The 23,974-nt window shown below is 40.6% G+C and overlaps 1 protein-coding gene across 3 annotated transcripts in view; it reads left to right on the top strand.

Annotated features, from left to right (window-relative positions):
• The window catches only part of LOC121284644 (KAT8 regulatory NSL complex subunit 1-like protein), a 326,543-nt gene that overhangs the window by 108,869 nt on the left and 193,700 nt on the right, over positions 1–23,974 (top strand). For all 3 annotated transcript variants that reach the window (XM_041200188.1, XM_041200186.1, XM_041200189.1), the window contains one exon: positions 12,814–12,900. In XM_041200188.1, the coding sequence (XP_041056122.1) occupies positions 12,814–12,900 (87 nt within the window). The remainder of the gene's footprint in view (positions 1–12,813; positions 12,901–23,974) is intronic.

A 23,974-nucleotide genomic window follows, 5' to 3' on the forward strand; every position in this document is an offset into this window, starting at 1 on the left:
ATAATATACTGTTACAGATTATAATTATCACAATCTCTGATTTATGACCTGTGGTCCCCCTTTTTGCAAGCCTGCAGTTTCTTGGATGGTTTTGATGCTTTAAGGTTGAAGTGAGGGTCTTGTACAGCTGGCTATGAGGATTCTTGTAGTCGAATTTCTAGGAAGTTGGCTCTCAGGTGAAATTGAAGTTGGAACAAGCAGGGGAGGGGGTCATTCTCTCTCTTGGGGTCTCCCACTTTTAAGATATTGCTGTTAACTACCTTGGCTGCTTGGTGACTTGTAGCTAGTTTGTGGTCTGGCTTTCTGACCGCAGAACTGTTGTTTCAATGGCTTTCTGGTGGAACTGCCTGCAAGCAGCTTGTGCTGATTTTTTTTAAAAAGCAGACAGAAAAAATGGCTGTCTCACCTTGCAACTTTCACAAATTCACAGTCCTTTCCAAATAACAGGCAGTGTTTATGCTGATTCGAACATCCTGTGTTGTAGTTTAACATCTTTGAGCATTTGATACAGTCAGTGTCTTTGTTTCTGAAAGACCCATTCATTCTAATGATAACCTTTTTGATGTGATTCAATGCCATCCCTGAATCCAGTCAGCCTGGAAGGTTCTTTTGTGTCCACCCTTAAACAAAGAAATGTGTCAATTTCCCAGATGGCTGTGACTGTCCATATTTAGTTAGGTATTCGCTTGAGACTGGGTACTGTCTGTAGTTCAAATGCCAAAAGTTGCATAATTTGCAGCAGCCATTTCAATAGTTTATTTGCATCCAGTTGTTAAAAGTATTGACTGAAAGTTCATAATATACTGGGGCATGACACCAACAAAAACAATGATCCTATTAGAGGGGTTCCCAAGCTGTGGGTCATGACCTTTGATGGCATTGCAGAGTCACATTTGGGGTTGCGTCCTTTTCTGCCTCCGAGACAGCGATAGCAACCGTGGGGAGGGAATTTTGGTAGGACAGATCTGGACTCTCTACTACCAAATAGTAAGGGGTGGACAGTGAGCCCAAACCATCCATTAACATGAGAAGTGAGTGCCAAGTGGGCTTGGGATATTTTTGCACTGATTGATGGAGACAGAGCTGGCAAGTGTAACTCAGTTAAAAGCAAAATATTGCGGATGCTAGAAATCTGAAATAAAAACAGAAAATGCTGGAAAAACTGAGCAGGTCTGACAGCACCTGTGGAGAGAGAAACAAGAGTTAACATTCAGAGTCAGTATGATCCTTCGGTCATACTCAGTCACTGACTGCAAGAATGCAAGAAGAAACGGGAGATCATGCAGTTGAGCCAGGAAGGTGAGTGGCATCTTCAAACTGTCCTGCTGCTCCTGTCTGCCTCAGACTTCTTACCCCAGGATAGTGACTTTGCTACACAGGCACCAGTAACTAGACCCAAAAAAAGAGGAAGGGGAGAGAGGCTACTGTGCAAATGAGTGGGGTTGGGTAAGAGGGTTTGCTGAATGAGTGAATGAAGGAAGGAGCATTTGGGAAGAATTTGCTGAATAAGTTAGTTTGTGGGGAGACATGTGTTGGGAAAAGGGGCCACTGTATGTATGGGGGTGAGGGAATTTGGGAAGAGGGGCTGAATGTATCACTGGAGGAGCCTCAACCTTTGCAATTGTCCAACAGGTTCAAGGTTCTTGCAGCTTGAATGGATGAGAACAGGGGCTGCAGGGTGGATGAGCGAACTAACCATGACACTGTGGTTCAGGGAACCATTCAAGTGAGGGGAGTAAATAAAAATGTACAGTATAGTATAGTCAGGAGGATCGACACAGTTCTCTGCAGCCCCAGAGCATGAGCCCAGAAGGCTGTGTTGACTGCCCGGTCCCAGGGTTTGGGACATCTGTTCAGGGTTGGAGAGAAACTTGCAGTGGGAGGGGGATCATTCAATTGTTATGGTCCATGTGGGTACCAATGACATAGATAGGATTAGGAAAGAGGTTCTGCTTAGATATAAGCAGCTAGGAGCTAGAAAAGCAGAACACAGAGGTGATAATCTCTGGACTACTACCTAAACCATGAGCAATTTGGAGTAGGGTAAATAAGATTATAGAGTTGAATGCATGATTATTGTGGGAGAAATGGGTATCGATTCATGGGGCACTGACACCAGTACAAGGGAAAGTAGGAGCTGTACCGTTGGGATGATCTTCACATGAACCATGCTGGGCCCAGTGTTCTGACTAGTTCTATAAATAGGGCAGTAGAGGGCTTTAGACTAAAAGGTGGTGAGGAGGAATCATGTGAGGGGAGATGTGGAAAATTAAAGAGAAATGACAAAGCAACAGAGCAGGGGAGCAACATGGGTAATGAAAATCAGAGTGTGGCAGGAAGGGGCAGAGCATACAAACTTGAGTGCACCAGCAGATAAGGCCACAGTTTGCAAGAATGGTAAAAAGGCAGAATTAAATACTCTATATCTGAATGTGTACAGCAGTCAGAACAAAATGAATGAGTTGTTAGCACAGATAGAAATAAATACGTATGACCTGATAGCCATTACCAAAACATGATTGCAGGGTCACCAAGGCTGGGATTTAAACATTCATGGGTATTTGATATTTTGGAGGAACAGATAGCTAGGAAAAGATGGTAGTGTAGATCTGTAAATTAAGGATGACTACAGTGATGAGAGATGACCTTGATTCAGAAGATGAAGATGTACAGTTGGTTTGGGTAGAGCTAAGAAATAGCAAAGGTCACTTGTGAGAATAATTTATAGGCCCCCTAACATTGCAAGACAAAATATACAGTGTAAAGAAAATATAATAATGTTATTGGAATTTATTGTAAAATAGTGGTATCTGTGTCTATGTGTGTATATATATATATATATATATATATATATATATATGTATATGTGTGTGAGTGAGAGAGAGAGACTTAATTTGATTAAAGGCAGCTGGTCTGAAGGCTTTGATGTATTAGAAGATGAGCTAGGTTTGAAATGTTAAGTATCGGTAAACATTGGGGAAGTTTAGAATGTAAAGTGTAAAAGAACATTTGCATCTTTAAATAAACCAGACTAGATTGGTCTCAAAGGAAGAGTGAAATGTATCACCTAGCCAGGCAAAATTCAGAAACAGTGTGTTTATTTTTCCCAAAGATTGCTGGTAAAATTGGTACTATGATAAACTTTTATGATCAGGGAGATAAAATCCAAAGACATAGTGAAACAATGGGAATTTGCATTCAAAGGGGAAAATATGTATAAAGGAGAGAAGGCTGTGTGTAAAGGCAGGCATTTTCAGATCTAACAAGTGTGAAAGCCTTCAGCATCTGTGCCTCAAGCTGCTGTCCACAAAGAACTGAAGTTAAGGAAGCTCACTTTGAATTGGATTGGTCAGGGTATCATGTTTCTTTGTCTGGGTTTTAAAAATCTGTGTGTCTTACTGTTACCTTAACGAAAGTGTAACTGGGAGTTAGATTATAAGTTATCATAGTAGTAATTTGTAGATCTATATATGTATTTAAAATCATTTCTTCTATTAATAAAGGTTTAATTTAGTTTGCTAAGAAACCTATAAGACCTGGTGGTCTTATTACTACTGCATTCAAAACATGCATCTCAAAATTTATACAATTGCAAATCAAGTGGCAGTTGTTTCAAGTTCCCTTTGGGATTTGAGCAGCTTAGCATTTACCATCGGCTATGCCATAACAACAGGAATAGATAATGCTGGCTTTGTAAGAAAGGTAACAATAATCATGGGTGATTTTAATCTTCATTTAGATTGGATGAATAAGATGGGCAAACATAACCTGAATATATTCAGGACAATTCCTTAGAGCAATACATGCCAATTAGGGAGTAGGCTATTTTAAACCTGGTAATGTACAATAAGGCAGGATTAATTAATGACCTTATGGTGAAGGATCCTGTAGGCAACAATGATCATAACATGATAGAATTTCACATTCAGTTTGAGGATGAGAAGTGTGGATCTAAGACTGGTATTTAAAGTTAAAGGCAATTACAAAGATATGAAGACAGAGTTGGCTAAAGTGTACTCGGAAAATGGATTAAATGGTAGGACAATAGAGAACCAGTGGCAGACATTTAAGGAGATATTTCATAACTCTCAGCAAACATATATTCCATTGAGAAAGAAAGATTCTATGAGAAGCATACGCCATCTATGGCTCAGGATGTTAAAGATGGTACCAAATTGAAAGTAAATGCGTACAATACTGCAGATATTATTGGTAACTCAGAAGATTGGATCTAATGGCACTTCAAAATTCCCAACTGTGCAGCTTTTCACTCTCCACTTGCCATGATATTTCTTTGGTTATCAATCTGCTCAATCACATCAGCAGCTCCTTATCCCAGTAAACTCTTACTCCTTCTCTCACCTTAATCATTTTCCTGGATCAGCCCCTATTTCTGCTCCCTTAAATCCAAGGGATGTTGACTAAGATGTTTATGATGGACAATTGTTTTAGCCTTTCCTCACCAGATCTGGCTGAACCTCAGCAAGCATTTTCAGGTGCTGCTCTCCTCCTCCAATTTTGCTTACTACCCATTGATCATGTTGGAATGCAAAGATATCCCTCAGCACCTCTTCTCCACTAACAACTTTTTTTAAACCCCTGTCTGTCCTGAAAACCCATCTGCAACAACAAGTATGAGGTGCTCAAGGGCTTTTTTGTCTCTAAGATTAAGACCTTGCATTTGATTGCTTCTGCCTCATCCCACCCTGCCTCCAGTGTACAAAGCCAAAGTTACTCCCACATTAGCTCTAAAGTAACAACTTTCTGTAGTTTTTCACTGATCTGACCCTTTGCTCTCTTTCTTTCTCAAGCTTATCTTGTCCATGAGAGACACCTTCTGCTTTCTTGAGCCTATTCTCACTAAATTGCTGAACACCCAGCTTCCCTTCCTGGCTCCTGTGTTAGCTGATACCGTAAATTGTGGTCTCACCTCTAGTCCTGTTCCATTCTCTCTCTCTTCCCTTTCAAATCTGCCATTATCACCTCACTTCTCAAAAAAGAAGCTTCTGTCCTTGCTAGCTATGCTCCATCTGTAACCTTCCTTTCCTCAAGCTCTTGAATATGCTGTCACCTCCTAAATCTGTTCCTGTCTTTCTCAAAATTCTATGTTTAAACACTCCAAATCAGATTTCTGCCTCAGCTACAGCACTGAAATGGCCCCAATCAAAGTGATATGCCACAAACTCCATTTCCAAGCCGTTAGTTCCATCCTGCTTCCTGGGCATTGTCTTGGGCTTCCTTTGATTCATTTGTGGGATGCATACATTGCTGAAAAGATCAGCATTCATTGTCCATCCCTAATTGCCCTGAGAATGTGGTGTAAGCTGCAGCCTTAAGGCAAGAAATGCCCAAGATACCATTGCCCAGCTTGAAGATGAAATTGGTAACTTGAAAGATGAGATGACCCGATACTTGCAAGAACACCAGGAGCTGTTGACTGTGAAGATGACTCTAGATATTGAGATTGCAACTGTGGCTTAATAGACCATTTCAGAGGGTAGTCATGAGTCAATCACATTGCTGTGTCTGAACCAGATTGTTCACAAGATTGGTTATTGATTATTTGGAGGCAACTGGTGTAGATGCATTTAAGGAGAAAATAGATAAGCACATGAGAGAGAAAGGAATGGGAGCATGTGTTTATGGGCTTAGATGAAAGAGAGATCAGAGAGGGTTGTGTGGAGCCTGAACATTAGCATGAAGCAGTTAGGTTGAATGACCTATTCCTGAAAACACTAAGCAATATTATGTAAATATAAAAGCAAAAAACTGCGGATGCTGGAAATCCAAAACAAAAATACCTGGAAAAACTAAGCAGGTCTGGCAGCATCTGCGGATAAGAGCACGGTTAATGTTTCAAGTCTGAATGAGCCTTCAACAGATCTAAGTAAAAATAGAAGAGAGGTGAAATATAAGCTGGTTTGGGGGGGCGGTGGGGGTGCGGGGTGAGTGGTGGGACAAGAAGAGCTGGATAAAGGGTGGAGATAACCAAAAGATGTCACAGACAAAAGGACAAAGAGGTGTTGAAGGTGGTGATATTATCTAAAGGAATGTGCTAATTAAGGGTAGAAAGCAGGATGAGCAAGGTACAGATAGCCCTAGTGGGGGGTGGGGTGGGGGGAAGGGATCGAAATAGGCTAAAAGGTAGAGATAAAACAATGGATGGAAATACATTTAAAAATAATGGAAATAGGTGGGAAAAGTAAAACCTATGTAAATTATTAGAAAAAAACAAAAAGGAGGGGGAAAATCAGAAACGGGGTGGGGATGGAGGAGAGAGTTCATGATCTAAAATTGTTGAACTCAATATTCAGTCCGGAAGGCTGTAAAGTGCCTAGTCAGAAGATGAGGTGCTGTTCCTCCAGTTTGCGTTGAGCTTCACTGGAACAATGCAGCAAGCCAAGGAGAGACATGTGGGCATGAGAGCAGGGTGGAGTGTTGAAATGGCAAGTGACAGGGAAGTCTGGGTAATACTTGCGGACAGCTGCCCCTTTACTTTCCCTCTCCTCACCATCCAAGGGCCCAAACACTCATTTCAAGTGAAGCAGCATTTCACTTGCACTTCCCTCAACTTAGTCTACTGCATTCGTTGCTCCCAATGCGGTTTCCTCTACATTGGAGAGACCAAACGCAGACTGGGTGACTGCTTTGCACAGCACCTTTGGTCTGTTCACAAGTATTACCCAGACCTCCCTGTCGCTTGCCATTTCAACACTCCACCCTGCTCTCATGCCCACATATTTATATAGATTTTTCTTTTCCCACCTATTTCCATTATTTTTAAATGTATTTCCATCCATTGTTCTATCTCTACCTTTTAGCCTATTTTGATACCTTCCCCCCACCCCACCCCCACTAGGGCTATCTGTACCTTGCTCATCCTGCTTTCTACCCTTAATTAGCACATTCCTTAGATAATATCACCTCTTTGTCCTTTTGTCTGTGACATCTTTCGGTTATCTCCACCTATCACTGGCCCTTTATCCAGTTCTTCTTGTCCCACCCCCTCCCTTAAACCAGCTTATATTTCACCTCTATTCTATTTTTACTTAGTTCTGTTGAAGGGTCATTCGGACTCGAAATGTTAACTGTGCTCCTCTCCGCAGATGCTGCCAGACCTGCTGAGTTTTTCCAGGTATTTTTGTTTTTTTTTCAATATTATATAAAGTTGAGAGATATTTGAGGTACAGAAATAGTATTTGAGAAAAACATAAAATACAAAAGCTGTTAAGCTCATGACTAAAATATTCTTCCAGTATCAAACAGTACAGAGTTTATAGGAAACTTGAATTCTGAAAGGTAAAAATTCTGGTGAATAGGAAAATATAACATAGTGTGACGACTTTTGACTCCAAAGCAGTACAGTAAGGAAAATTTGCAATTTCTTTAGAAGACCTGTGGAATCTATAATTGTTTTTTTAGAATGTTTAAAAAGGACGTTTGAGAGTTTGCATCAATTTTAAAGTGACCATTTGTAATTTGGCTGTGTTATCTGCCACTGCAGCTGCAGGGGCCGCATCCACTGCACATGATGTTGCAGTGCCTGCCTTTGTTAAAGGAACTCTGGAAAGGTACACTACCAGAACTGTTGTGACATGAGGGAGAGAGGGTTCATGGAAGTGTGCCTTCTGATAGTAATCGTACCCATGAAACTTGAAGGGGAAAACTGTTGTCGGATAGGACTCCTGACCTACCCTGCTTGAATAAAGAATAGCATATTGTAGAACTGTGTAGCTACGTAGTACTACTTTATGCAGGGAGTGATGCAGGTGCTTGTAGTTGTCTAAGACGTATCTTTGTTGTATCGAGTATTTAAAAGTGAAATTTACCTCCTTACTTGAAGTATAATTTGCCTGTTAATTCATGGGCAGAATCTTGCCCTTGGATGGTGGGTGGACCCCACCGGCTCGGTGGCGGGCAGGCAGCCGACCCCCCCCTCCTCACTGAAGCGGGGCCTGCCACCATTTTAAGTGGGTGGGCCAATTAAAGCCCACCCAGCAGCATCCCTGACGGGAAGCGCTATGCGCTTCCTGTGCTGGGGCGGAGGAGTCCCCAGCCGTCAAAGTGCCCTCATTCGCACATGCGCGCAAAAGAGAGCACTGCTCCTTGAGGCAAAGTCCTGTCTCAGGGAGAATACTGACAGTGTCAAAAACATTAAAAATAGAAACATTAAAAAATTATTAATAAGTCCCCCTCATGTGACAATGTCACACGAGATGGGACATGTTAATAAAAACCACATAAACTTTATTAATTTTTTACAATACGGACATGAAACTTCACCCCACCAGTGGATGAAGTTTCATCAATAATCTGAAGCCGGCTGGGGCTCCTGGCCTGCTTGCCAGCCTTAAGGTTGGACGGGCAGGTCTTTAATTACTTTAAATAGCCTGTCAATGGCCTCAATTGGCTGATTTCGCTGTCCGCCTGCCTTCCTAAAAATTTAAATAGAATGGGATGACGTCGGAGATTCCTCCCGACGCCATCCCCCATCATTTTCCCCTCGGCGACCAGGCCCCGCCCCCAAAGTCCTGACCCATGTTTAATTTGTGTTGGTTCTGATTCATGTCAAAGTAAAGGCTACAAAAGTGGAATCTTGTTGGTACCTCCTTCATTTTGGGAGTCATTCAGTAAATTTGGTTATTTTGGTTTACGGTTCTCCCTAGGGGATCATAACAATAGTTAAATATTAATATTTTCTATAAGTACTCATTTAAAGAGGAAGACAATAACTTACTGAGCAATTTTTGGAGGATCTTGAGTATTCAAGAAAAATATTTGATGAGCTAGACATATTGAAGACAAACAAACCGGCTAGGCCAAATGGCATTCAGCAGGGAAGGAAATCTGAGGGCCACTGGTAGGATTCAGCAATCTCCTCTTTTTCTTATAGTCTCACTAGCAGAAGAAAATGTAGTGCTGATAGTTAAGAAAAAGGGAGTCAAATCTGGCCCAGACAGACTGTGCTTTGATTAAAGGAAATCTGAACTGTATGTACCCAGTTATTCGAAAGTTCAAAGTAGCATTCTACTTTGGTCTATTTTATTCCTAACTATAGTGTGGAGGGAAAGTTATTAGGATAGCAGTCCAATAAATGATAGTTAAAAGCTGCTTGTTTAAACAGAGAGGCCCCTCATATCTTGTTACTATGGAATTATTTAGAACTTTTAGTGCCTCAAGGCCATTATGTCTAATTGGTTTCCTGCAGTAGCCTTTACTGAACCTTTCCATATACCAGCTACATTTTAAAAATTCGTTCATGTGATGTGGGCATCGCTGGCTAGGCCAGCATTTATTACCCATCCCTAATTGCCCTTGTTTGGAGGGCAGTTAAGAGTCAACCGTATTGCTGTGGGTCCAGAGTCACATATAGGCCAGATCAGGTAAGGACAGCAGATTTCCTTCCCTAAAGGACATTAGTTTATGCTGCAATGATTTAGTAACAAAGACTTTAAGTACAAAGCTGATAAGTGACGTTTTTAAAACTACTTGTCAGTAATGTTGGGATAAATAACTAGGAGAAGTTAGTGAGAACATATGTGGGACCTGCAGTAACATTAATAAAACTAGTCATTAAGCTAATTTCATGACTTAAATCAGTTCAGTTATTCATATTGTCAGCTCTATACCTCCTCTGGTTCAGCAGTTTGTGTTTTTTTTCAGCATTCCACTGTGTTTAGAGAAATGGAATAAAATGAAATAGGGCAAAAAAAAGGCAGGTCAGAATTCTTTGAAACTGTTTGATACTTTTTAAATGAGTTCTTTCAAGAGTGCGATCTTTCAAGAGTGTGTAGATTGCTGCCGTCATTGCAGTTTCCAATTTTGTTTAACTTTTATGTGTGAATTTTAAGATAAGGGTTATTGGCACTGGGGAATGCAACAGTTTTATGTCAAGCAGTCGGTATTAGTGTCTAGCGTTCCCAAGTAAGGTTTAACACAACACATGCAGAATAAAGCTCTCTTCACTCTGCACTGATGTGCCTCAGAAGTTAACCCCGAATGCACTCCTTCCCACATGAAATTCTGAGTGGGATCATTGATGTTATTGCTATTAATGTTACATCAACAGCAGTTTTGTGCTCCGGGCCTGTGGCCACTTGGAACTGCAAACTCAACTTGTTTCATGTAGTTGTATATTTGACTAAACATGCAAATGAGTACTGTATAACAGTTAATCAGATGTGAAACTATATGTGAGCAAATGGCAAGTTCTGTGTTCACCATCCACAGTACCAGCCCTCCAACAGAACCTTTGCCGTAAAATGTGATTAGTCAGGCTAATCACATCAAAGTTACTTCAGGTTCTTAACTCAGATAAGGAAACACTGTGGGAATATTTTCTTGGATTATTTTTGATTTCCCTGTAACTATTTAAAATCCTCCACCAGATTGTATGAAGAGAAATCTGTAGACCACCCCTTAAAAGGCTGGCTGATCTGTATTGTGCATTTCTATAGAAAGCTCCACTTACAGCACGTCAGCTTTTCTTTAAACTTAACAGAAGGTTTTTCAAATATAGGTAATGCATCGCTCCTGCCTGTCTCTCCACTTTCCCCTGTAGTTTTCCAGCTCCCTCATGTTACATCTTATTTCACAACCGAGAAATCAGCGAGATAAATTGCTCTTGGGTGTCTCATATCTTGCACTGCCCTGCCCAAACCACAGCGTTCAATTCAGGAAGTTGATTGTACAGCTTTCCTTTAGCCAACATTGACTTTTCTTGAAAGCAATTACTAGAAACTTTGTGCCAGTGAACATGAACTCTAAAAATGACTAAACATGAGAAGTGATATTGGGAAGAGCTAGAATTCACTGCAAATATGGGCCCACAGCACATAAGTGGTAATAAACTGGTAATTTATTTCAAATAAGTAATGGACCAGCTTGTGGAAAATAAAGGGCCCCACTGGTTCACGAGTGTGTAATGTTCTCAAGTTTCTGAAGCAAATTCTTTGGGCAGAGTAGAGGGAGTATCTACATGACCTGGGAGTGTTTGATGCTGAATACGGATGCCTGAAATGCAATGTTTTCCACCTCTGGCAGCAACATCCCTCATCTAGGCATGTATAAAACTCATTTGAAAAACAAGACAGAAAGAAAGCAGACAGAATTTTCCAACTGCAGTAGTCCCTCTGTGTTCCTTAGTGGCAGTACTTTTGAAAGCTGAGATCTTGCTTTTGCTTTGTGGTTCAGGCTGTAGTAATGTTGCTGAATATTTAAATTTGTTCTAAGCGTTTTAAAAAGAAATGCTGTATTTCATTGAGGACAGGCAATGAGCTTCCCCAGTAGGTCAAATGTTTTATCCAAGATGTAACTGAATCTCTCAGACCACGTGGTTCCAGCTTCAGATTCTGGTCTGCTGATTTGGTTGATTGCAACTGGGATGTTGCAGTGTGTGATACCATCGGCTTGATCACACCAAGGTTAGATAGTGAATAATCACCCAGAGACATATGCATATTTTGGTATGGAGTGCAGATGGGAGCTTATTTGATTGAATAGTCTTCTGATGCTATTATGTGCCACGTGCTCGCACATTAAGACTAGCTGGGGAACAGAGCACCCCATACCAATTGAAATGTATTTCAGTGGGAGAAAATAGGAAAAACAGTGATTCTGTAAAGCTGATGTTGTAGTAATGAGATGGTCTGATGAGATCAACAGCTATATGAATGGTACCTCTGGATCTTAAAGAATAATACATTATGTTGAAGAGAGAGACAAAAGCTTTTTGTTGCACTCATCAGGACAAAAGCAAGAATGCCAAATTTCAAACGATCACCACAATTTATACTACGGGAGAAAAGGGTGTTGATTGGTTGGCAAGTTGACTTTGATTGACCGAGTTGTTGCCATGAAGCAAGCAAAGGGGAACTATAGGCTCGCCAAGCTGCCGGGTAATTTAAAAAGGTGCAAGGCTTGAACAACTTCATTGGTTTGCAGAGAATGGGTCTCTGCATATGAATATATATCACCTCTAAAAAGTGTAGATGAACCACATTACGGAGCTTGACTTATCTTAAATTGGTTGTTAGTGTATTTATTAGCACTTTCAGTGCTGCCCAATCATGGAATGACATCTAGCAGTAGGTTAAGCAAGCCATTTCACATTGCTATATGCAGTGACTGCGCGTGTGGCATTTTCCACAACAGGATGCTGCCATCAGTCTAAAAAGATGTTCTGCCTACCACACAAATACCATGTATGAATTTCAGTGCCAGTGCGATGCCAGGTATGTAGATTGTACACCCCAGAGATTGGTTGATCGAATCAAACAAAATTTTCCTTTGGTTGTTTGTAATAGGCAAAGTACAGACCATAATGAACCAGCCCGCTTTTGCAAAACACCAAACAAAACGTCTACTGTTAGATGTGATTCTGTGATTGGGCAGCACCTGATGAACAATTTTGGATATGCTAATAACTACACTAACAACCAAATTGAAATAATCAATCGTGCTTTTAATGTGGCTCATTTAAACTTGCTAAAAGTGACATACATTCATACACAGGGACCCATTCTCTGCAAACAAAAGGAATATGTTCAACCATTGCAGATTTTTTAAATTACCCGGGAGCTTGGGAGCCTATTGCTTTCTCCATGACAACATCTTGGCCAATCAGAGTCAACTTGCCAACCAATCAGCACCCTTTTCTCCGGTGTATAAATTGTTGTGATTGTTCGAAATTTGGCATTCTTGCATTTGACCTGATGAGTGCAAACCGAAAAGCTTCGGCAACATGTATTACTTTTCAGCAATGTTCAAGTTCTATGCTACCAGACTTTTAATATTTAACTGTCTTTTTTATAGGGCTTCTGAACAACAGAATAATGTAGCCAATCAATGTGTACAGCTTCATGGTGGATGGGGATACATGTGGGAATACCCAATTGCTAAGTAAGTCTTAACTTATTTGATCATTTTCAGTTGCTTTAAAGGGTAAAGGAGGTCTAGAGGGAGTACTTTTTGCTCAAAGTACCCTCCAATATCCATTGAAAATGTGCTGCTAAATCTCTTGTGCTGTTGGTCACAGTATGTTAGATGATGCTTCGTTTTCTAAGAACAGTAGTAGTATTTGAAGGCTGCAAACTATAATTAAATACAAGCTGAGATCATTTAGAATGTAATAGTTCAGTGAGAGTAAGTGCTGTAAGCTGCAAGGCTACGGGCCAGGTGCTGGAAAGTTGAGTTAAAATGGGCAACTATTTTTTTTTTCTTTTTTGGTTGGCACAGACACGATGGGTTGAATGGCCTCTTTCTGAGCTGTAACTTTTCTAGGTTCTATGGAAAGGACTTCGGAGGTTAGAATGTACTCATCGGTTTTAGTTTGGAGATTAGAACTGCAGGTTAGAAACAACCAGCATTTAAGATTACTTTGTATTTGTATTAGAGAGTGACATTTGGCATATTGACGGCTTGACATGTTGATGTACAATTTTTTTTGTTTTTTGTAGCTAGGTATCTATTATTGTATCTACTGTGGCATTGCTCGCCACTTGAGTCTAGAAAATAACTAATAAATGTTGGTATCTAGTGAGATATTTAGCTCATAACCTGACCTGTCCCTTTAAGGCCACTGCTCAAATTACTGACCTCCAGGTATTGGAGTTGCTTGTAAATTAGTGAGGTTAATAAAATGCTGATGAACTTCAGATTTCAGTCCTCAAATTCAGAATGAAGTCATTTTTTTTTTGAAAAACTTGATCTGTATCTGTTACATCTGTTGTGTGACAGGTTCATGCCAGCTGCAAAATTCTTTTGTGCAAAAGGAATCAAAACCCTAAATTATAGATTAAGTTAACACTTGGCAGATTTTCAACCAAAACTACCAAAGTACTCATAATTTTTCAATGTTTAGTCTTAGTGATGGATTTCCTTCTACAAACTTCAAAGTTCCTGCATTTTTTCTGCTCGCTGCTCCTCAGTTTACACTACATACCTATGCTAGAGCTCAGCTTCCCCAACTTAATGGACACATCACTTTCAACCACATACGTGTAGCTGCCAGTACTTACCCACACACCTCAGTATGCATAATTCAGTCCAAATTTCAGCAATATCTTGCATTTGTATGATGCCTTTAACTGAGTAAAACACCCCACGATGCTTCACTGGATAGATATCAGATATCATTTGACTCCAGAGACAAAGAGGTAGGCTTTAAGAAGCATCATGGAGGAGGAGAGAGAGACAGCTAGAGCAACAGAAAGGTTTACTAAGGGAATTCTACAGCTAAGGGCCCAGGCATAACTACTGATGGTGGAATGTTTAAAGTAAAGGGTTCACAAAAGACCAAAATTTCCGGTGTGGCTTCCATAAATGAACTACAAATATTAATGCTATCTCTGACTTTGAATACTTCTGCACCCAGCAAAGCGAGCAGTTCTGAGGTGAGAAATCACATGAAATGTCAACTCCCGTAGGGCCAGTAAGGCAGGCAAGTTAGATGGTCAGCAGTTTACTGGGAACAAGGTGAAAAGGAAGTTTTCTCATGAATGAGATAGGGAAAAAATTAGGAGGAGAGAGGCGGAGGGATCAGGACTATGATAGAAGGAGCCTTCAGGAGCATTGATTTGATGGGAAGGGTGAAGTCTCTTCTCTGCTGAAAATTCTGTGATGCTCTGATTGCTGCGCATTCTTCCATTCCCTGGAAGTCCCATTTCACCATTTTGATCTTCTGATAGATGGTGATGGAGTGACAGAAGAGAGTCTCTCCAGGTTCCACTTCATAGAATGATATAGCACAGAAGGCGGCCATTTGGTCTAATGTGCTTGTATTGGCTCTTTGAAGCAGCTGTCCAATTAGTCCTGTTCCCCAGCTTTTTTCTCATGGCCCCGTAAATTTTGCCCCTTTAAGTGTATACATATGCCAAACTAATAGGGTAGAGAGAGGGAGAAATTATTTCTGCTGGTTGTGGAGTATAGGATTAGGAACATAGCCTAGATCTCTTCTATAAATGGCAATTGATGCTAGGTCAGTGTTAATTTTAAATCTGAGATCGATAGCTTTCTGCTTATCCATGGTATGAAGGGAAAGGAGGCAAAGGTGGAGTTAGAAATCAGCAGCCATAACTTCACTGAATGGGGGTTCAGTATTAGTAAATTAGTTTTAATAGAAAGAAAAGTACTGGAGAAATTAATGGGACTGAAAGTTGGTAAATCCCCTGGACGTGATGATCTACATCCCAGAGTGCTGAAAGAAGTGGCTGTAGAGATAACGGATGGATTGGTGGTCATCTTCCAAAATTCGGGAATGGTTCCTGCAGATTGGAAGGTAGCAAATGTAACCCCACTATTTAAGAATGGAGAGAGAAAGAAAACAGGGAACTACAGACCTGTTAGTATGACATCAGCTGTAGGGAAAATGCTAGGATCTATTATAAAGGATGTGATAACTGGACACTTCAAAGCTAATGGTAGGATTGGGCAGAGTCAATATGATTTATGAAAGGGAAATCATGTTTGACAAACCTGTTGGAGTTTTTTGAGGAAGTAACTAGCAGAATAAATAGGGAAGAACCAGTGAATGTGGGGCATTTGGATTTTTAAGAAGATTTTTAATAAGGTCGCACAAGAGATTAGCAAACAAAATTAGAGCTCATGGGATTGGGGGTAATATACTGGCATGGATTGAGAATTGGTTAATGGACAGAAACTAAGGAGTAGGAATAAACGGATCATTCTCAGGATGGCAGGCTATGGCTACTGGGGTACCAGAAAAATCAGTACTTGGGTCCCAGCTATCTATATAATTTATATAAATGATTTGGATGTGGGGACCAAATATTATATTTCAACTCTTTCTTGGACTCGAACTCAAGTTCTGTCGAAGGGTCATGAGGACTCGAAGCGTCAACTCTTTTCTTCTCCGCCGATGCTGCCAGACCTGCTGAGTTTTTCCAGGTAATTCTGTTTTTGTTTATAATATTTCCAAGTTTGCTGATGACACAAGACCAGGTGGAAATGTGAGTTGTGAGGAGGATGCAAAGAGGATTCGGGGGATTTAGATAAGCGAAGTGAGTGGGCAACTCACTGGACTCTTGGCAGATGGAATATAATGTGGAAAAATATGAAGTTACCCACTTTGGAATGAAAAACAAATGCAGATTATTTCTTAAATAGTGAGAGATTGGCAAGTGTTGATGTCCAAAGGGACCTGGTTCTCCTTGTTCATGAGTCACTGAAAATTAGCATGCAGGTGCAGCAAGCAATTAGTTGCATGAGGATTTGAGTACAGGAGTAAAGATGTCTTGCTGCAGTTGTATAGAGCCTTGGTGAGACTGCACCTGGAGTACTGTGTACAGTTTGGTCTCCTTTCCAAAGGAAGGATACACTTGCAATTGAGGGAGTGCATCAAAGGTTCACCAGACTGGTTTCTGGAATGGCAGACTTGTCCTATGAGGAGAGATTGAGGAAACTGGGCCTGTATTCTCTAGAGTTTAGAAGAATGAGAGGTGATCTCATTGCAACATAAAAAATTCTTACAGGGCTCGGCAGAGTAGATGCAAAAAGAATGTTTCCCCTGGCTTGGGGCAGGCCCCGAACCAGGAGATACAGTCTCAGAATAAGGGGTAGGCCTTTTAGGACTGCGTTGAGGAATTTCTTCACTCAGAGGGTGGTAAATCTGTGTAATTCTCTACCACAGGGTGCTCTGGAGGCTGTCATTGAGTATGTTCATGACAGAGATTGATTGATAGATTTCTAAATAGTAAAGGTATCTGGTTTAGTGGGAAAATGGTGCTGAGGTAGAAGATCAGCCATGACCTAGTTGAATGGCAGAGCAGGCTTGAGGTCCTATGTACCTAAAAATATTTTTTGTGTACCCAAGGACAAAGGATAGATTTGTTAGCACCTAAATGGAAGGTGGAAAAGTAACCAGTTGTATAGTAATATGGGAAAAATGCATTGAATTTAAATGTTGAAATACTGGTAAAGGATTCCATGCCCCAGCACCAAATCCAGCATTCCGATAGCCTTTTTGATTATTCAAATGCTCTATATATGTGGATCCTCTCAAGTCCCTTGGGACTGCCATTTTTCTAACATTAGATTATTTGGAAAGGTTCAAAGTGGATGACCTCATACTTGTCTACATTGAAATCCATTCAACAGTTCTTTACAACAGTAATGACATTTTAAAAAGTATTCATAGACAGTCATGTGCTTTGGCACATTCTAGTTTGTGAAAGACTATTTAAAATGCAAGTCTTTTGTGCCATCTCAGACCTGCTCTCCTGCCCCTTGGGCTATGAGCAACATCATGGATGATTTACTAAAATTTATTTTTTTTAAAAAAGACACTCCTTTGACACCTTTTGAGTAAATTGGGTTCCTTGCCCAGTTGTCCTTAACTGGACCATACCTGGCCTGCAACTAAAGCTCTACTTAGCTTGTCCACCACCTACAAGGCACAAGTCAGGAGTGTGATGGAACACTCCCCACTTGCCTGGATGAGTGCAGCTCCAACAACCCTCAAGAAGCTTGACACCATCCAGGACAAAGCAACCCACTTGATTGGCACCACATCCACAAACATTCACTCCCTCCACCACCAATGCACAATAGCAGCAGTGTGTACCAGCTACAAGATACGCTGCAGGAATTCATCAAGGCTCCTTTGACAGCACCTTCCAAACCCACGACCACTACCACAGGGGCAGCAGATAGATGGGAACACCACCACCTGAAAGTTCCCCTCCAAGTCACTCACGATCTTGACTTGGAAATATATCGTGTTCCTTCAATGTCTCCCTTCTTAACAGCACTGTGGGTGTACCTACACTGCATGGATTTCAGCGGTTCAAAAAGGCAGCTCACTACCACCTTCTCAAGGGCAATTAGGGATGGGCAAGAAATGCTGGCCTTGTCAGCGAAGTCCACATCCCATGAATGAATTTTTAAAAAACTAACTGCAAGTCCCGTTTCATATCACCCATGTGTTTGTTGATTTACATTGGCTCCTGCTCCAGCAATGTCTTGACTTTGAAACTCTCATCCTTGTTTTCAAATCCCTCCCTGGGTCGCTTCTCCCTAGGTTTGTAATCTTTCCCAGTCCCACAACCCTCCAAGATAGCTCTGCTCCTCTTAATATCTCCTTATGTGATTCAATGTCATATTTGATTTTATAAACATCTTGGGATGTTTTATCATGTTAAAGGTGCTATATAAATACAAATTGTTGTTGTTGGACTGTAAACACACTGATCAAGAAAGTTCTCTTCTATACATTTTGGGAATTCCTACCCCTCTTGTCCTTTACACTTGTTACTTTGCCAGTCTATGTTAAGGTAATTAGGCACCCCACCCCCCCCAATTATCACAACTTTATATTTCATGTGTCTTTCTGAAACGTTGCTGCAAATTTGCTCCTCTATCTGCTCCCCACTATCTGATGCCCTCTAGTAGACACCCAGCAACTGAATAGTTCCTGTATTGTTCCTTAACTATAACCAAATAAATTCCATTTTTGAGTCCTCAAGTGCTTCTTATTTTTCCAGCACTGTAACAACGTCTTTAATCTCGAAACGTCAACTCTTTTCTTCTCCGCCGATGCTGCCAGACCTGCTGAGTTTTTCCAGGTAATTCTGTTTTTGTTTTGGATTTCCAGCATCCGCAGTTTTTTTGTTTTTGTCTTTAATCAATACTTCCGTCCCCCATCTCCTTCCTTCCCCCTTTCTTACCTTTCCTGAAATACTTTGTGTTCAGGAATAGTTTCCAGTCATCACCATCTTTGTGCCAGGAATCCAATATTGTCACTATATCATCATGCCATGCTGTAATTTCTTCCTGCAATTTACCAACCCTATTTACCACGCTCTGTGCAATTAGGCAGATGGACTCCAAGTCAATCCTACTCTGTCTTGCATTTCATCCCTGTCTGACCCCTTCAATTTCTGAACTAGTTGTTCTAATGATGCTCCTCCAATCCTCCATGCGTCTATATTCTTCTCTCTAATGCTTCGCCCTGATGCCCCTTTTCCTGCAAAATTATTTAAACTCTACTCCACAGCACTGGTTGACCTCTTTGTAAGAACATTAGTCCCAGCCCTGTTGTGAAGCAACTCATCCAACTTATACAAGGCCCTTCTTCCCCGGAATTGGTCCCAATGCCCCAGGGATCTGAAGTCCATCGTCCCCTGCATCATTTTTCCAACCATGAATTAACTTGTCTTAATTTACTATTCCTATGCTTACAAACATGTAACACTCGGAGTAATCCAGAGATCATGTTTTTGAGCTCCTGCTATTCTACTTGGTTCCCCAGCTCCTGTGACTCTAACTGCAGGAGTTTAACGCTCTTCCTATCTGTGTCTCTGGTTCCATGACTTCTAGCTGTATACCTTGCCTCCATAGTATGTTTTACCCTATTCTGTGATGCCCCTTACTGTGGCGCTAGGGAGGCAACATGCCCATTGGGTAAGTAATACATTTTGCTTTGCCATAACAGATCAAGCACTGCGGTTGCTTTGAACTTGGAAGCACCAAAATGCATTCAGCACCTAGTTATCTCGGAAGTCACTTTTTTTTTGTCAGCAGAAAATTGCAGACATTTTCAGTGTACTAGTGTGTCTCAGTCACATTCTGGGAAGGTTTCATTTAAACCAACTTGGGAACCAATGCTCCGACGAATTATATAACTAAGGAAGTAAACAAAGCTTCAAACTAACACAAAAAAGTAACTATCTTTCAGGAATACTTAGGCTGCTTGTTGAAATATAACTTTTGAGAGTTTAGCAATTTGGATGTGAAGACATTGCTATACTAACACAAATGCTTATTAAACTGCTGTTCTGTACTAAATTTGCCGCTTTTGGCTGAAGTAGAGTTGGTCAAAATAAAGGCTTCCCATTCCTGACCACTATGTAATCGCTCATGCTGTGTGGATGTGAGTGATGGCTTGGTCTGAAGTCCCTGACCCATGCATTCTGAGATCTACACCCAGCAAAGTTCAGTGCTCTCAGCAGAGATAACAAAATGTCTGCCAAGCAAGCTGCCCCTGCTCATCCAAGTCTTTTGCTACCAAAATATGTTTTAAAAGTGGACCATGTGTAGAGAGTCTGCCTTCACTACAAGTCCTAATCTGAATTACTCTATTCTGCATTTGAGAGTTCCATAGTCTTTTTTTAAAAAAGTCATGTTCCTGTCAATAGGAGGAGAGAAAATAGATTAGAAGTTTTGCAATTTTTCAAAAAATTCAGAGAACTTGAAAGTGAACAATTACTTGGATTAATGATTCTCTCATATTTAAAATGCACCATATATCTTACAACAGCTTTTTTTTCAGGTCCTTTGTGGATTCCCGTGTTCAACCGATTTATGGTGGTATAAATGAAATAATGAAAGAGCTTATTGCTCGTGGAATTGTAAGTGACTGAGAAAATGGCAACAAAATGAAGTTTCTGTCAAAAGTACCTCTACAGTCTGAAAACATATATTCATGAACCAAATAAGTTCATCCAAAGATAAAGGAAAATCTATATCAACTGCAGGGTGTTTCAGAAATAAGAACTTGAATATTGACATAAGAAACCAATGGCTTTTTTCTCCTGTTGCATCTTAAGATGTTCTGCATAATGTAACTGCTGTTTCAATGCAGAATCAATATTTTGTGCCTTAGATGCGTACCATCTTGTGTATTTCATTCTGTTTACTTTCTGTTTGTGGAATTCTGATAGCAACAGCCAAACTTGTGGATGATTTCAAGAGCCAGCTGCAAGATGTTCTGGTTTTAAAATATATCCACGAATCCATGTTTTATTGTTGAGGCAGGGAACCAGCATTCTATGTCAGTGTTTCTTTTCTGGCTGAATGGTTAAGCAGCCAGACTAAACGAACATCAATTCTGAAGAAAGTTGGAACATCTTAACAATGTTCCATTGAATTTTTTTGCTTAGTTTTATGTTTCTTTTTGTGTTTGTGTACTTTCAAAGTGCTAATGGACACTATTCTGAAAGAACTGTAACAGAATTAAACATGTATTCAGAATTTGGCATAGATTGTCTGCTTAAAAACATGCAGCATAATAACATTGCTCATGTAATGTTTGAATTGAAATTAATATTTGCTGATGCAATCATGTAATGATTAAATATACCATCTATGTACATTAAAGTCCTGCCGTTCGTGGGAGTTATGTTCCCACAAATTCTCGCAAAACCAAATCACGAACATACTTTTTAATGGGATTGAATTAGATAGGTTCCAGCCATCCCAAAATTTGACCTTTTTAAAGGAACATAGGCAATAAAGACTATGTTTTGAATAAATTCAAGACAATCTTACTGCAGAAATTGTTTAACAGTGCAATAAAACAAGAACAATGTAAAAATTGTCACTCGCAATAATAGCTCAGTGTATAGTAAAGTTTGTCACACGTTACAAATTACAGTACTGCACAGTACATGAGAGTGGAGGTAGAGGAAGTGGGTGAGGTGGCTGATGTAAATGTTGATGTTGATGAAAAGAACAGTGTTGTTCTTGACTGCTTCACCTTTTGCTTTTCAATTTTATAAAGTTCTCAGTAAGGAGCAATAGCAGTGTCAATCGCTCTACAAAAGGCAATGCTTCTTTCCACGCTTGTACCATGGTCCATTGTCTGTTTTTTGAAATCTTCAGTTGATTTTGAGATCTGCCATCACCTTGGTTGTGAAATGACCCTTCTTAGGCTCTTTTTCCTGTACCTGCCCCTGTCTAGTTTCAATTAATTTTATCAGTTCAACCAGTTCTTCTGTAGAGAGTTTCTCTTGATGAGATTGAAGCAACTCATCTACTTCATCTGTGGTCAGGTCTTCAAATCCATCATCTCCAACTCGTTTTGCCTAGTCAACAATCCTGGTCACTTCAGCATCCACATTGGGAGCCCTGTGAAGTCATTCACACCGTCAGGCCAAACTTTTGTCCAGCAGGCATTTATGGTTGAAACTTGAACTTCATCCCATGAGTCCTTAATATGCCTATTGCTATGAAGGTATTGAATTCCTACTAGCAATCATAGACTTCCAGAAGATGAAAGATGTGGCTGAAACTTGGTCGGGTGTAGTGACACCATGACACTCTGGCCCATTGGCTGGATAGATGAGGTCATATTTGGGGGTAAAAACAAAATGTCAACATCTGGATGGCTCTCTGTAAGAGAGTGTGGATACCCAGGTGTATTATCGAGGATTAGTAGGACATTGAAAGACAGGTTCTTTTCCCTCAGTTACGTCTTGATCTCTGGCAGAAAGCAATTCTCAAACGAGCCTTCAAATACAAAAACAGAATTACCTGGAAAAACTCAGCAGGTCTGGCAGCATCGGCGGAGAAGAAAAGCGTTGACGTTTTGAGTCCTCATGACCCTTCGACAGAACTTGAGTTCGAGTCCAAGAAAGAGTTGAAATATTCTTGGACTCGAACTCAAGTTCTGTCGAAGGGTCATGAGGACTCGAAACGTCAACTCTTTTCTTCTCCGCCGATGCTGCCAGACCTGCTGAGTTTTTCCAGGTAATTCTGTTTTTGTTTTGGATTTCCAGCATCCGCAGTTTTTTTGTTTTTATATCTGAGCCTTCAAATACTACTGCTGTAATCCGGGCATTGCTGTTAGCCTTCCAAGAGACTAGCAACTGAGATTTAGTTTTTTCTTTATGAGTGTGAAGGTTTTCAGACCTATATGCCAGCATTGGTTACATTCAAAACCATCCACATTGGCACATAATAGAAGTGTTAGCCTGTCCTTTGCTGCTTTAAAACCAGGAGCTGTCCTTTCTTCTTTTGAATGTAGGTCCTATTTGGAATTTTCTTCCTGAACAGGCCAGTTTCATCTGCGTTAAAGACCTGCTCTGCCTGGTAGCCTCTCTCCTCCATGTATTTCTGCGGCACCTTGGGAAACTCTCCTGCAGCTGCATGATCAGCTGATGCAGCCTCCCCCACCAACTTCACATTATGCAGTCCAAAACGCTTTTTAAAGCAATCGAACCACCCTGTTCTGGATGAGAATCCTTTGGAAGTCAAAGAAGAGGCACCTTTTGCACCATCTTCATCATCACTATTATCATGGGTGACATTAGCATTACCCTCTTTATTTTTTATGTGCAGGTACAATTCAAGTGCCTTATTTCTAATAATTGGACCATTAACCGGGGTCCTCCTTTGATACTGGTGCTCTATCCACATGTTGAGTAACTTCTCCATTTCCTCTGAATCTCTCCTTACAAAAATTAACCTGGCAGAACTGACCACCAGAAGCACTAACACTGGCCCTTATTTTTTCTTCAGTCTGCCTAATGTACCTGATTCCCTGGCCAACATTGTTTCACTTGTATCATTTTTCAGCCTATCTAAGATTGTGACTTTGTACAAATGCCATCGTTTTCCTGGGATGTTTTCTGCTTGACTCTGACTCACTGATGTTTAGTGAAGTGCTGCATTGTACCTGTGCTGCAAAATACTGGTCGGGAGTTTCAATATCCTGTAAATCACAGCAAACCACACGCAGTTAGAGACAGCACATGCGCAGTGTGCATTTTCTACGGGGAAAATACGCCACGGAAACCTTGTATTTTATGATTTCCAAATGCTGGCTTTTCTTTATTTCGGGACTGATGTATCTTCAGATAAAATCTTTTCATTCTTAAATCGCAGATGGGCGAAGATTTGGGGCCAAAATGGGCAATTGGGTGTTCAAAAAACAGCGAGGGTTTACTGTATTGTAGATTGTTGAAATCTGAAAACTCCCCCAGTCGCTCTTGAGGCAAATAAGGTACTAATTTCATTCTTAGACTGTGCCTCATTGCAATGGTAACATGGTGACTAAAATGAACAGTGTACCCTTGATCCAAGAGAAGTCAATCAGGGTTCCATCCAGTGACCCTTGATAGAAAGTGTGTTTGTATATGAACTCTATTCTTGTGCCTTCCATGTTGAATGGTCTACTGATACTCACTGTCGACGCTCAAAAATGAAGAATAGCCATGTAAGGTGAGTTACTGGAGGG

The sequence above is a fragment of the Carcharodon carcharias genome, chromosome 12 (genome assembly GCF_017639515.1).
Source record: "Carcharodon carcharias isolate sCarCar2 chromosome 12, sCarCar2.pri, whole genome shotgun sequence".
Classification (NCBI taxonomy): Eukaryota; Metazoa; Chordata; class Chondrichthyes; order Lamniformes; family Lamnidae; genus Carcharodon; species Carcharodon carcharias.